This window comes from Dendrobates tinctorius, unplaced genomic scaffold (assembly GCF_039654945.1).
Source record: "Dendrobates tinctorius isolate UK_male_01 unplaced genomic scaffold, ASM3965494v1 ptg000084l, whole genome shotgun sequence".
Classification (NCBI taxonomy): domain Eukaryota; kingdom Metazoa; phylum Chordata; class Amphibia; order Anura; family Dendrobatidae; genus Dendrobates; species Dendrobates tinctorius.
In genome coordinates this window covers 1,342,204-1,355,396 of record NW_027361752.1, presented here as the reverse complement: position 1 = coordinate 1,355,396, position 13,193 = coordinate 1,342,204, and the positions used below count along the sequence as shown (strand labels likewise).

Sequence of the window (13,193 nt, the reverse complement as noted above, 5' to 3'; positions counted from 1 at the left end):
TTGACACCCAGGGCCATGGACCGGGTCACCGCCACACATCCCTCTGAGACACTGGCCCGGTACCGAGTATCCCACAGCCCAGGGGGGGGGGGGGGGGGGTATCCACTAGGGTTGCCTAGAACATAGTTAAATGTGATGCCACATGTAGGTGTAATCTGTGCAGTGAACTAGCCAAGTTGGTCAACTTTCACCATCCAATATCTACATGTTGTAGGCAAGTGACCCACATTGAGTTTTAAAAGCCACAAAACATTGATCCTTGCAGAGCGATTGAATTGTAATGTTCTCCTTAAATTTTATATGAAAACTTGTGAATATTGTTACATCAAAGGTACCCCCCCCCCCCCCCCCCCCCCAAAAAAAAAAAAAAAAAAATCTGATTGCAATCAATGTACAACTTTTTGGCCACAGAGGTTACATTTTTATTGGGGCATAAAGCTTATTTGCACATTACTGTAGAGAGTTTCATAAAATCAAACTAGCTAGGCAAGTATTACAGGTAAAAGTACAAGCTAGATGCTAGAACTCAGTTACACTTGTGGTAGGGGGAAGGGTGGCAGGAAGTTATATTTTATCTTTAATGGTGTCAACACGTTGTTTTTTCAGCCAGATAGAAAACACAACAATGCCAAGAACACTTCCAGCCATCACAGCCAAGACCCAGTTGAGTTCTTGATGGTGGCCTTTTTCTTGGTATTCTGGAAGAGAAAGATGCAAGGTTATATGCTGTGGAGACTAAATAGCTATAAACAAATCATGTTTCTACTATGCATTTCATATTAAAACCATCAGATTCAGTTTTTTACTAGCTAGTCTAAGGACCACCAGATGTTTATGCGAGATTGCAGTTAGTGTTGCAGCCATTAACCCCTTCACTACCAAGGGTGGTTTGCACGTTAACTCCCGGGCCAATTTTTACAATTCTGACCACTGTACCTTTATGAGGTCATAACTCTGGAACGCTTTCATGGATCCCGGTGATTGACACTGTTTTCTCGTGACATATTGTACTTCATGTTAGTGGTAAAATTGCATTCAAATAACTTGCGTTCATTTGTGAAAAAAATGAAAATTTGGCGAAAATTTTGCAATTTTCCCACTTTGAATTTTTATGCCCTTAAATCAGTGATACGGCACACAAAAAAAAACAAAACTTAATACATAACATTTCCCACATGTTTACTTTACATCAGCACAATTTTGGAACCAAAATTTGTTAGGAAGTTAAGGGTTAAAAATTGACCAGCGATTTCTCATTTTTGCAACACCATTTTATTTTTAGGGACCACTTCACATTTGAAGCCACTTTGAGGGGTCTATATGATAGAAAATACCCAAAAGTGACACCATTCTAAAAACTGCACCCCTTAAGGTGTTCAAAACCACATTCAAGAAATTTATTAACCCTTTAGGTGCGTCACAGGAATTTTTTGAATATTAAAAATGAACATTTAATTTTTTCACAAAAAAAATACTTCAGGTTCAATTTTCTTTATTTTACCAAGGGTAACAGGAGAAATTGGACTGCAAAAGTTATTGTGCAATTTGTCCTGAGTACGCCGATACCTGATATGTGGGGGGGGGGAACCAATGTTTCGGCACATGGCAGAGCTCAGAATGGAAGGAGCGCCGTTTGACTTTTTCAATGCAAAATTGGCTGGAATTCAGATCGGACACCATGTCACGTTTGGAGAGCCCCTGATGTACCTAAACAGTGGAAACCCCCCCAAGTGACCCCATTTTGGAAACTAGACCCCCCAATGAACTTATCTAGATATGTGGTGAGAACTTTGAACCCACAAGGGCTTCACAGAAGTTTATAATGTACAGCGGTACAATTAAAAAAAATCATATTTTTTTCCACAAAAATGATCTTTTCACCCCCAATTTTTATTTTTCCAAGGGTAACAGGACCCTAAGAGTTATTGTGCAATTTGTCCTGAGTACGCTGATACCCCATATGTGGGTGTAAATGACTATTTGGGCGCATGGCAGAGCTCGGAAGGGAAGCAGAGCCATTTGACGTTTTTGGCTAGAATTGAGATTGGACACCATGTCGCGATTGGAAAACCCCTGATGTACCAAAACAGTGGAAACCCCCCACAAATGACACCATTTTGGAAACTAGACCCCCCCCAAGGAACTTATCTAGATGTGTGGTGAGAACTTTGAACCCCCCAGTGCTTCACTGAAGTTTATAACGACCGGGTGTGAAAATAAAAATATCGTATTTTTTCAACAAACATCTTTTAGTCCCCATTTTTTTATTTTCCCAAGGGTAACAGGAGAAATTGGACCCCAAAAGTTGTTGTCCAATTTGTCCCGAGTATGCTGATACCTCATATGTGGGAGAAAACTACTGTATGGGCACACGTCGGGGCTCGGAAGGGAAGTAGTGACGTTTTGGAATGCAGACTTTGATGGATTGGTATGCGGGTGTCATGTGCGTTTGGAGAGCCCCTGATGTACCTAAACTATTGAAACTCCCCACAAGTGACCCCATTTTGGAAACTAGACCCCCCATGGAGCTTATCTAGATGTGTGGAGAGCACTTTGAACCCCCAAGTGCTTCACAGAAGTTTATAACGCCTGGGCGTGAAAATAAAAAAAAAAAAACATTTTTTTCCGCAAAATTATATTTTTGCCCCCAATTTTTTATTTTCCTAAGGGTAACAGGAGAAATTGGACCCCAAAAGTTGTTTTGTAATTTGTCCTGAGTAGGCCAATACCCTACATGTAGGGTAAAACACTGTTTGGGCACATGGCAGAGCTTGGAAGGGAAGGAGCACCATTTGACTTTTTCAACGCAGAATTGGCTGGAATTGAGATCAGACGCCATGTTGCCTTTGGAGAGCCCCTGATGTGCCCAAACAGTGGAAACCCCCCCCCCCCCCCCCCCAATTATAACTCCAACCCTAACCCCAACACACCCCTAACCCTAATCTCAGCCCTAACCCCAACGGGAAAAGTGGAAATAAATACATTTTTAGTTTTGTTATTTTTCCCTAACTAAGGGGGTGATAATGGGGGGTTTGATTTACGATTTATGGCGGATTTTATGTTTGGCGGCTGTCACACGCTAAAAGACGCTTTTTATTGTAAAAATAGTTTTTGCATCACCACATATTGTGAGCTATAATTTTTCCGTATTTTGACCCACCGAGTCATGTGAGGTCTTATTTTTTGCGGGACGAGTTGACGTTTTTATTGGTACCATTTTCGGGCACGTGACATTTTTTGATCGCTTTTTATTCCGATTTTTGGGACGCAGAATGAACAAAAACCAGCGTTTCATGAATTTCTTTTGGGGGGGTGCGTTTACACCGTTCCGCGTGCGGTAAAATTGATAACGCGTTTATTCTTTGGGTCAGTACGGTTACAGCAATACCTCATTTAGGTCGTTTTTTTATGTTTTGTTGGTTTTTGCAATGAAAACAATTTTATATAAAAAATTATTATTTTTTTATCGCTTTATTCTGCAAGCTATAACTTTATTTTTTGGCGGATGATGCTGTATGGCGGCTCATTTTTTGCGGGACAAGATGACGTTTTCAGCGGTACCATCGATATTTATATGCCTCTTTTTGATCGTGCGTTATTGCACTTTGTTCGGTGGTATGATAAATTATTTTTTGCTTCGTTTATTTTTATTTTTTAAGGGGTTCGCTAAAGGGGTTAACTAATGGGACAGTTTTATAGGGCAGGTCATTACGGACGCGGCGATACCAAATATGTGTACTTTTATTGTTGGTTTTTTTTTATTTTGAAAAAATGGATTTATTGGGGAATATTTTTTTTTTTTACTAATTTAGCGATTTTTTTAAAATTTAACATTTTTTATTTTTTTTTTATTTTTTTTTTTTACTTTATTACCTTGTCCCAGGTGGGACATCACTGTCCTGTGACAGATCACTGATCTGTCACAGGCACTGCTGCAGACTTCCTCATGCCTGCGCTTTGCAGGCAGTGAGGAAGTCAGCTCCCTGCAGGCCCCCGTCGCCATCTTGGATCTGGGGGCCTGTAGGGAAAGAGCCCCCCGCAGCAGCGCTGCACATTGCGCTGCCGTGGGGGGCTCAGGGAAGCACGGAGGGAGCCCCCTCCCTGCCGATGCTTCCCTTTAACCCCCGGTACACCGCGATCGTGTTTGATCGTGGTGTGCAAGGGGTTAACATGTCGGGGGCGGTCCGTGGCCGCCCCTGACACATTGTGCCGGGTGTCAGCTATGATAATTAGCTGACTCAGCGGCGCTCACCACGTGGGCGCCGCTGATCGCGATGACGTAATATTCCGTCCATGGTAATTAGGTCCATGGTCACATGGACGGAATATGTCAATTGTAGGTAAGGGGTTAAAGCTGACTGTTAGATTAAGAAGTGTGAAAACCAAGTATATTCAATATATTGATAGAGATAGCCTGAACTAGTGTTGGTTCCTATGGATTTACGCCACACTAGGGTGTGGCTCGTCTTAATTGTCTGTGGCCGAATTGGATCTCAGGCAGAGATTGTACGTGCACAGAGAAAAGAATACACAAGACAAAGTGTATCATATCAAATGATTCTTCTCTTTAATCCGAAATGTACTGTACAGTTTTTATAACAGATCGAGCTGTCTCATTGTGTTACATCATGGTTCTTTCCAAATTACTGTTTACCCCAAATAGCAAATTAGTATTGATCTCATATGTCCTATATCTGCTACATAATCATAGTTTTCTAGCCTGGTCTACCCAGTTTGATGAAGCCTAGGTGGGTTATACAATACAGAAATAAGTCTTAAAGTCAGAAGTATCTTAAAGCTATATGATTCTAATATTTGAGCAAAGCGTCCATATAGTGGTACAATTTTTGATTCTTGTATATATTCATATGCCATATATTCTCCCCTTAACACTAGAATAAAGTTTCTGAAGATACACTATGAGGGACTTCTACCACGTTAGTGACGTTACCTTCAATTAACTGTTCATTGGTATCCTGGTAAGTGTCATCCATGTAGAGCTCAATGGGTCCATCTGCAGATACAACAGTCACTGGCTCCCGATCTGCTGCAGCCCTTCGTCCTGTTGGGTGGAAGAAAAAAAAAAAAAAAAAATTTCAGTGCTGCAATCTTAAGTTTTAGACTTGTTGTACTACAGGCAGTGCTTACGTCTTGAGGGACATCTTGCTGCACACTGGTTTTGTGAAGATGGCACGCATGCAGATGCGCTACAGTGGAAGTATACCTGGAAGAGTCATTAGTTATTTAAACTATGCAGACAGCTAGGATGATGGAGAATGAAAAGTTGAAACTTACCAGCCCTCCTAATGAGGCCTGACCTGCCGAGTAGAAGGCAAATGTTTTTACATTAAAACGCTGATAATGAAGTGGGAACTCCAGTGAAGCATCTTGTATAGTTAGTGGCTGGGTCATGTAGTTGTCACCATCAAAAGGACACCTAGAAGAAAAAGTTGATGGGAATTGTGAAGATTAGACAAGTGGTTTTAGGAAACTAAAGGATATCAAACTTTTCATAAGGAGCAGTAGCACAGCTACCAGGGGGGCAGAGGGTTTGATTGCTCTGGGTCCACCACTCACAGGGGCCCCACCTGGAGCTACGCTACCCTTAATTATGTTGGCGGAACAGCCCACAGATATAAGCTCTGAGGTAGAGCAGGGAGACGTGATCTCCCTGCACTACTGCGGACAGCAGCCGAAGAGAGCAAGAGGAGCACGTGTCCCCCGGGATGCTGGCACTGTACCTGTGACAGATGCCTCCAGAATACTGCAGCCATGCCCACATTGCATGCCATGTAGTTGTGTCTGCTGCAGAGCAGTCAGGATGCACTGTGCTTCTTGCATCCAGAGTGGAGCAGGATGGGGGTCACTGTGGTGCTGCAAGTAACAGCTCAGACTTCTGCCTGTATCAGCCAGGGGTGTCTGCACTGTGCAGTGATGAGGTGGTAGGATGTGCCTCCCTCCTGATAAGCCCTCTTGTGCTGCATCTGCAGTCCAAGGCACAGTAGCTTTTTGGCGGGTCACTGCCAGTGCAAATAGTCCAAGCACAACATGATCTGTATGACTTCAAAGCAGCTGCCATAAATCTCATAGTGCCTCAGAGACTGGTCAGTAATGTGCACCGATATATGACCCCACAGATCAGAGTATGTCTTTCATTATCTGTCACTCAAGTAGATGTGACCCTGGATGCATGACCCCACAGATGAGTATATTAAACACAGTATACATCTTGGATTTACTGAGATGAGACTGGCCTGATAGGACCCTGACCCCTGCTATAGGATGTAGAAATATATCCTATAAAAGGGGTCAAGGTCCTATCAGGCTAGTCTTTATTATCTCATCTCAGTAAATCCAAGGTGATAAATACAGAAACCCCATTATAAAAACCCTTTATTAAAGAAATAGTTGATGAATATATATGATAGCCAGACAGAATATAGAAACAGCAAGAAGGTGCATATAGAGGGGGGGGGAACCACACATGTTCAGGGGCCTGCACCTATATACTCAGTCTAGACAAGACCCCAAAGGGGTAGAAGTGAGAGAACAGACAAGCCAGGGGTGCACTTTCTTCCTGAGATTGGTAATATTCTACCTCCCTCCTTTCCATTTCCCTCTTTGGGGGTCTTGTCCTGACAAGAGTATTTCTTTTAGGGTCACTTGGATGTATTCAGGGAGCTATACCCCTACAAGCACCCACTGTCTGTTCCAATTTTCTTCTATTTAGCCATTTGTCATATCTGGAGTGCAAGTAGCAGCCCAGACAGGGACAGACACCAGAATCCAAGGTGTGGGAGCTATTGCAGGGGCCATTATGCAGCTTGGTAGCTAGTGTGGGGGTCCTTGTACAGTGGCAAGTAATGTAAGGTGCGGTGGCATTACTGTGTGAATCAGTATTGCTTTTGTACCACACGGCAGGTGCAGTAATAGGAACACAACAGCAGCTCAGTATTGGGGTATCAGGATGAGGAGTTTGTCCAGGTTGGAGATAGATGGAGAAGGTGCTGGAGATGTAAGAAGTCATATGTCTTTGTTGTAATCTCTGCAGATGAATCCTGGCTGGAGATGTTGTCCTGTCGGTCTGAGCCAGATAGAAAAGATGAGAAAAGTGAACGACTCCATCAGAAAGAAGGTCTTCTGCAAGTCACCAGTTAATCGCATGTATGCTTCATAGGACTGGCATCTACCACTATATGGTCACAATGTCATGGCAATATACCAGTGTCTTTGGAGAATTTTTTTTTAGCTACAGAAGGATCATTTGCTGAGACACACACACACACACAGTACACTACCATAGTAGTAATTAGAGGCCCACTCAAGTGTCTCACCCCCCTGAGCTTAACCTCTAGCTATGCCTGTGATGAGGAGACAAGAACTGCCATGCAGGTAGTTGGCAGATGACTGCTTCACATCAGAGCATCTTACTCTTGTAGGCTGCTTCTATTGCAGAGAGCCAGCTGTCCCACAGCATGGCATTGTCATTCAGCAGACTACATGCTTGTAAGTTTAGGCCCATGGGAGGTTAAAAAAACAAAAAACAATACAAAAAACCCCATACACCCCTGGATACCACCCTTTAATATATCAGAGCAAGTCCCTGTGTTGGGTTATACAGATCTTACCCATCTACCAAGATTGGCCACTGTGGTAGTTCTTGAGGGTTTATGGTGTCAGTTGCCCAGCATTGATCCAGCATTAACACCACTCCAGGGTCTCTCCTGTTTACAATGCGAACTTCAACATAAATGGAGTCCCTGAGCACTTTAGGGATAGGATAATCATCATCACCATAATACTGTCTGTACTGATCATCTGTAGATTAGAGTCAGAAGAGAGGAAGTGGTTATTGTGCAGCAATCAGCAGTGCTAGAGAAGTGTATATATAGAGTTAACCCATACTTAGGGCAATCCTCATTTCCAAGTACAGTGGTCCTTGACTGGCTGCAGGTGATGGTGGAGGGAGGGTAAAGACTTCAACTTTCACTGGCAATGAATCACTTGCAGAGAAACCACAGTGGATGTGCAACCTAAAAACAATTTTTCATTAGCATCATCTAGCAACTGCCTGTTCACTGCCTAGAGTTAGCAGTGTTACATTTTGGACACTTGATCTCAGCTAGTGTGGTAGCGGTCCTGACATTAGATGGGTTCACGATTACCCAAGATGGGAATTCTGAATTTCAGTCATGATCTTGAGAAGGAAAAAAAAAAAAAAAAAAAAACCCACAAACCTCTACTTTATTTTTTTTTTTTTTTAAAAAAGGCAAACAGTTTTATGGTATTTGAATGCCAACCTGTAAGCTTGATTAGCTTGCATTTGAGAGCCTTACCTAAAAGTACTGTCTCTGGTTATGGACGAACCTTTCCAAGTTTGCACATCAATGTCAGCAGCCATATCGTTCTCATAGTGTACAGTAGAGCCGTCAACCTAAGGATTTAATTTTGTTAATACCCTAGAGATTTGGATAATAGAAGACATCAGGACAGAATTCCAGAGAAGGTGCCATAGTAAGCTACATTACCCATTTGGATGGGTCGACTCCACTTTACTACCATGTTAGCTTTAATACACACGAGGATGTTATATAGACACCAAGACTTCCAGATGGGGCACTTACAGTTTGTGTGGTCCCACAGGCAGACAATGGAAAACTGTAGAGCAGGAAAGCATTGTTTTGTGCAACAGGTTCACATTCTGGACCCCTGGCTCTAGGGAACTTGATGGATGTTAAAATTAGTGATGGCTGTGTGACATCTTTGGAAACAGCAACAGATAACATGCCATCCCTGGTGCATTGGGCAGTAACTAGAAGAGGAAAAAGTGTAAGCATTTTGTAACCAAGACCAAAGTGTAAGAAGAAAAAAAAAAAAAAAAAAAAAAAAAAAAAAAAAACCTGGCTCAGTAAGTGTATACCTTTGTTTCCAAAGTAGCATGGTGTCCTGGTGTCTGCTTGGTCATAACAGCAGCCATTCTGGAGACAATTGTTCTGGGAGACTGGGAGGCTAACACAGGTAAGCCTGTTTTCTCTTGGAACATCTGAACACTCGCTTGGGGATGGAGAATCCCCTACTAGGAAGTTGAGAGAATAGGTTTAATGTCAAGGTGCACAGTCTATGGGCATTTCCACCTAAAACACCCATGGTTTATCTGGAAGTAGCTTAAAGATGTGGGTTCCACCTCTGAGACATCTCGAGTCACTGCATCAAGTTAGAGCATGGCATTACCTAGTCAAACTCTTATTTCTGCAACTTCCAACCACATCTCCTAGCAGGACTCCAGTGGAGACAGATTGAAGTCTCACATTTGGTGCCTCAATAACAAAATATTAGCTATTAATACCTATAGTTGTCTGAAGTGGGATCACGCCTTCAGTTTTAATAGCATCAATTTCACTCATGACAAACCTCCAAGAGTAGAGAGTTGAGAAACTGGACACTTCAGGTCTTCTTTCTGGTACACCTCCCATTCTCCAGTAGTGTTGACCTCCAGGAAGATAGTCATTGTATATGCATTGTCCTGTCATTATTGAAAAGTCCCAGAGTTAAAAATTAAGTGCAATATCAGCAAATCACAGGAGCACATGTACAACTGAACCCAGACACCTGTATTCTAGAGGTTAGCCTCGAAAGGGAAGGTTAAAAATTAGGACACTTGCACACCTGTCCATTCTCCTCTGACACCACAACCAAGGCTGTATTTCTTCCTAGGTTAGCCAAAAGTCTGTTGTAATCTCAATCCCAAGTACATGAGTTAGTTTTCATATCATTGACCCATCCCCGGGTTTGTAAATCATGGTGTGTACAGGCATTAAGTGCAGGCTAGGCCATGTCCACACTTTTTTTTCCTGCAAAAAATGCAAACACTTCTGGTAGTAAAGAAGTGGTTACAAAAAGCAGGTTTTGTTGGGAGATCATATGTTTCTACAAGAAACATTTACCAAAAACACATGTGGTTGCATAACTACTAGCACTCATTGTCTCCTATGGGTAGAAAAGTGTTTGCAATTCACAACTTTTGCTGTTACAGTAAAAAAAAAAAAAAAAAAGACTTCAATTTGCAGAAAATCTGAACATGAATGCTGCAACAAGAACCGGGCTTCAGATTTCTTCCCTACAGGGATCTATTAAATAAACAAACATACTACATTGTGATAGCAGGATCCCTTTAAGATTATGGGCAACCCTTTCAATGAAACCACCCCCCCCACCCCCCCCCACATAAAATTGGCTTAGGCTTAGCCAGGGAGTATGGCTAACAATCTGTGTCTAAGCCAAACCAAAAGCTGACTTACCAGCATCTGCACATAACAGCCATAAAAATATGTAAAAATGATTAGATAGCTATCATTTCCAGGGGTTACCCAGATACCACAGGATTCATCAGTGACTAGTGGGGCCTCATTTCCATCGACATCTAGACAAAAAAAAAAAAAAAAATTAGCTGCAGATATGAAGGTCACGAGAACTTAGACAGTCTCACAAGGTCAAGGGTGATTTTTTTGGTCTTTTATTCCAGTTGCTCAACTCAATTGCTAATAAATGCAAGAATTGGGTTGTTTTTTTATTTATTATTACACTTCAATTGAGTGAGGCCACATTGACCAGATAGTCATACACTGCCTCACCCCACAAGTGTAAAGAGCGAGGAAGCACCCTCTGGCCAGGCGCATGTATAACTCCTACATACCCTTGAGCCCCAGCAGAGGGAGGGGGTCCACAGTCAAAGTAATGACAATTTGGGTGTTATTCTTTTCTAGTAGGAAGTGTCAGTGACACTATTAGCACTAGTTGGCTAAGGTCAAAGTTGGTGAACACCTCCAATTGAGGGAGTAACTCATAGTCCCATCAATAGTACACAGAAATTAACTTAGAAATGTGCTTTCTCCACCAGGGCTGACTACTACAATTCTCAATTTATAGGGGGAAAGAGAAAAAGAGAAAAAAAAAAAAAAATCTGTGTTAAGGTGAGATGGATTGTTACATTACTGGCAATTGAGAAATAAGATTGTACAGAGGATAAGGGAAGATGTATACCTCCCCATTATATAGGAGATGGCAGTTTCTAAAAGAGAGGCAGCCATCTCAGTAATATAATATTTTGTCTTCACCAAATAGAGACTTTTGATAAATCATCAGTACTGGTGCAGAAAGAAGCCAGTTATTGTGAGGAGAGCCTTTGTGATGCTCTTGCATGCACTATAAGAAAAAAGTTACTTAAACACCTAGTTGTCAATTGGGTTCTAGGAGGAACAACAGTACAAGATAGGTCTAAGAAGAGACTCTTAAGTTCTTCTGTGATTATTTACCAAGTTAGACATGTCTAGTTCCCCTTAAGACAAAGCAGATTAATTCTCCAGACAAGGACTATACTGCCCCCTTGGAGCACAAGCTGGAGAGTTAGGCCAGGCACCAACACAGAGCTTGGGTCCCATTAACTAACATTAGTGCCTATTACCCAAGTCAGGACCTCTTTAAGATAAGCCATAAGGTGCAGAAAGTTGTTTAGTTAACAACCCCCTTTTTAAGAAATATGGAGCTATCTAGAGGGTATTCGAGCAGACACCCCTCAGCAGGCAGCCACCTGCACCAGTGACACTGTCAGCCCTCATTCTCTACCAGTATGACAACCATTCACTATCCAGAACATTGAAATTATCAAAGCCATATAGAATGAGTTGAGACCTGCAAAAACTTTAGTAAAGTTCATAACTGCCATCTACCTAAACACTTACCCATCACTAGTCATATTCCTCATAGTATGAACTCACCATAAATTGAAAGTCTGGTAGGTACATTAGTGTCCAGGAGCTGCAGACTGTACTCCATACTATCCTCTTCACAGAGCAGCGATTGCTCCTCATAATACACATTATGCTGCGCTACAGCAAAGAGGGCCCCTAGGAGCGCCACAACGCAGACCACCCACCACTGCCCAGCCATTACACTCACTGAACATACACCTAGGACCTAACAGAGCCTCTATTTATTCTGTGGCACACCTGAGGGGGAAGGTTACCCAGGTGTACATCATGGGGCTGGTAATCCTTGCAATCAACAACTACTAAAATGGTACATTTTGGCCACGTTCACACATTGAGTATTTGTTGAGTTTTTTACCTCAGTATTTGTAAGCCAAAACCAGGAGTGAGTGATAAATACAGAAGTGGTGACGGGTTTCTATTAGACTTTTCCGCTGATTGTTCCACTCCCGGTTTTAGCCTGCAAATACCTGTAAAATACTGACCAAATACTGAAGGTGTGAATGTGGTCTTAGGGTATGTGCATATATTGCGGATTTGCTGCGGATCCGCAAGTGATTTACAGTACATGCTGCTGAAAAATCCACGTGGAAACGCAGCTTTTTTTTTTTTCCTCAGCATGTCAATTATTTGTGCGGATACCACAGCGTTTTTACCCCCATTCCATTATTGGAATCCGCAGGTGTAAAAACGCAGGCGAAATCCGCACTTAATCCGCAATACATCCGGAGGAAATCCGCATAAAAAACACACAGATTTTGACCTGCGGATTCTGCCAAGAGATGCAAATTCCGCGCCGAAAATTCCGCACAGCAATCCGTAACGTGTGTACATACCCTTAGGCCTCATTCAGCCGTCCATGTAGCATGTGTTCGGTCCGTTTTTTTTTTCCGTTTACAACACATACCTATTATAACCTATGGGGCTGTTCACATGTCTGTGTTTTTTCCCAAATCGCGTATCCATACAAAACTCACAGAGACATGTCTATTTTTCTCCGATATCACAGATGGAAAGTGCCAATACAAGTCTTAGCGTCTGTGAAAAATACATACAGCCCAAGGAAGGCGCCAGTTTACAGACTGTGTGCTGTCCATGTTTAACATTGCAGAGGACTGTAATTTATTTATTCATGTATCCATCCACGAAAAACAGACCATACTCTGATGACCCACTGATATTAAAGACAGACACACGGACCATACTCTGATCACCCACTGATGACAAAAACAGACACACGGACCATACACTGATGACACACTGATGGTAAAAACAGACACACGGACCATACACTGATGACCCACTGATGATAAAAACAGACACACGGACCATACTCTGATGACCCACTGATGGTAAAAACAGACACACGGACCATACTCTGATGACCCACTGATATTAAAGACAGACACACGGACCATACTCTGATCA

The 13,193-nt window shown here is 42.3% G+C and overlaps 1 protein-coding gene across 2 annotated transcripts; it reads right to left on the bottom strand.

The window, feature by feature from the left end:
* Positions 1 to 398: 398 nt before the first annotated feature.
* LOC141097315 (zona pellucida sperm-binding protein 4-like) lies at positions 399 to 11,963 on the bottom strand. 2 transcript variants are annotated; one of them, XM_073584391.1, is made up of 12 exons: positions 11,775 to 11,963; positions 10,299 to 10,420; positions 9,412 to 9,523; positions 8,921 to 9,076; positions 8,625 to 8,812; positions 8,337 to 8,434; positions 7,906 to 8,033; positions 7,629 to 7,818; positions 5,296 to 5,437; positions 5,149 to 5,224; positions 4,952 to 5,062; positions 399 to 698 (listed from the first exon to the last, which is right to left on the bottom strand). In XM_073584391.1, exons 1-12 carry the CDS (start codon positions 11,944 to 11,946, stop codon positions 565 to 567), a joined length of 1,629 nt encoding a protein of 542 aa, XP_073440492.1. In that variant the 5' UTR covers positions 11,947 to 11,963; the 3' UTR covers positions 399 to 564. The 2 variants fall into 2 exon arrangements, with proteins under 2 accessions (XP_073440492.1, XP_073440493.1); XM_073584392.1 differs by having other exon boundaries at positions 8,921 to 9,073.
* Positions 11,964 to 13,193: the final 1,230 nt, after the last annotated feature.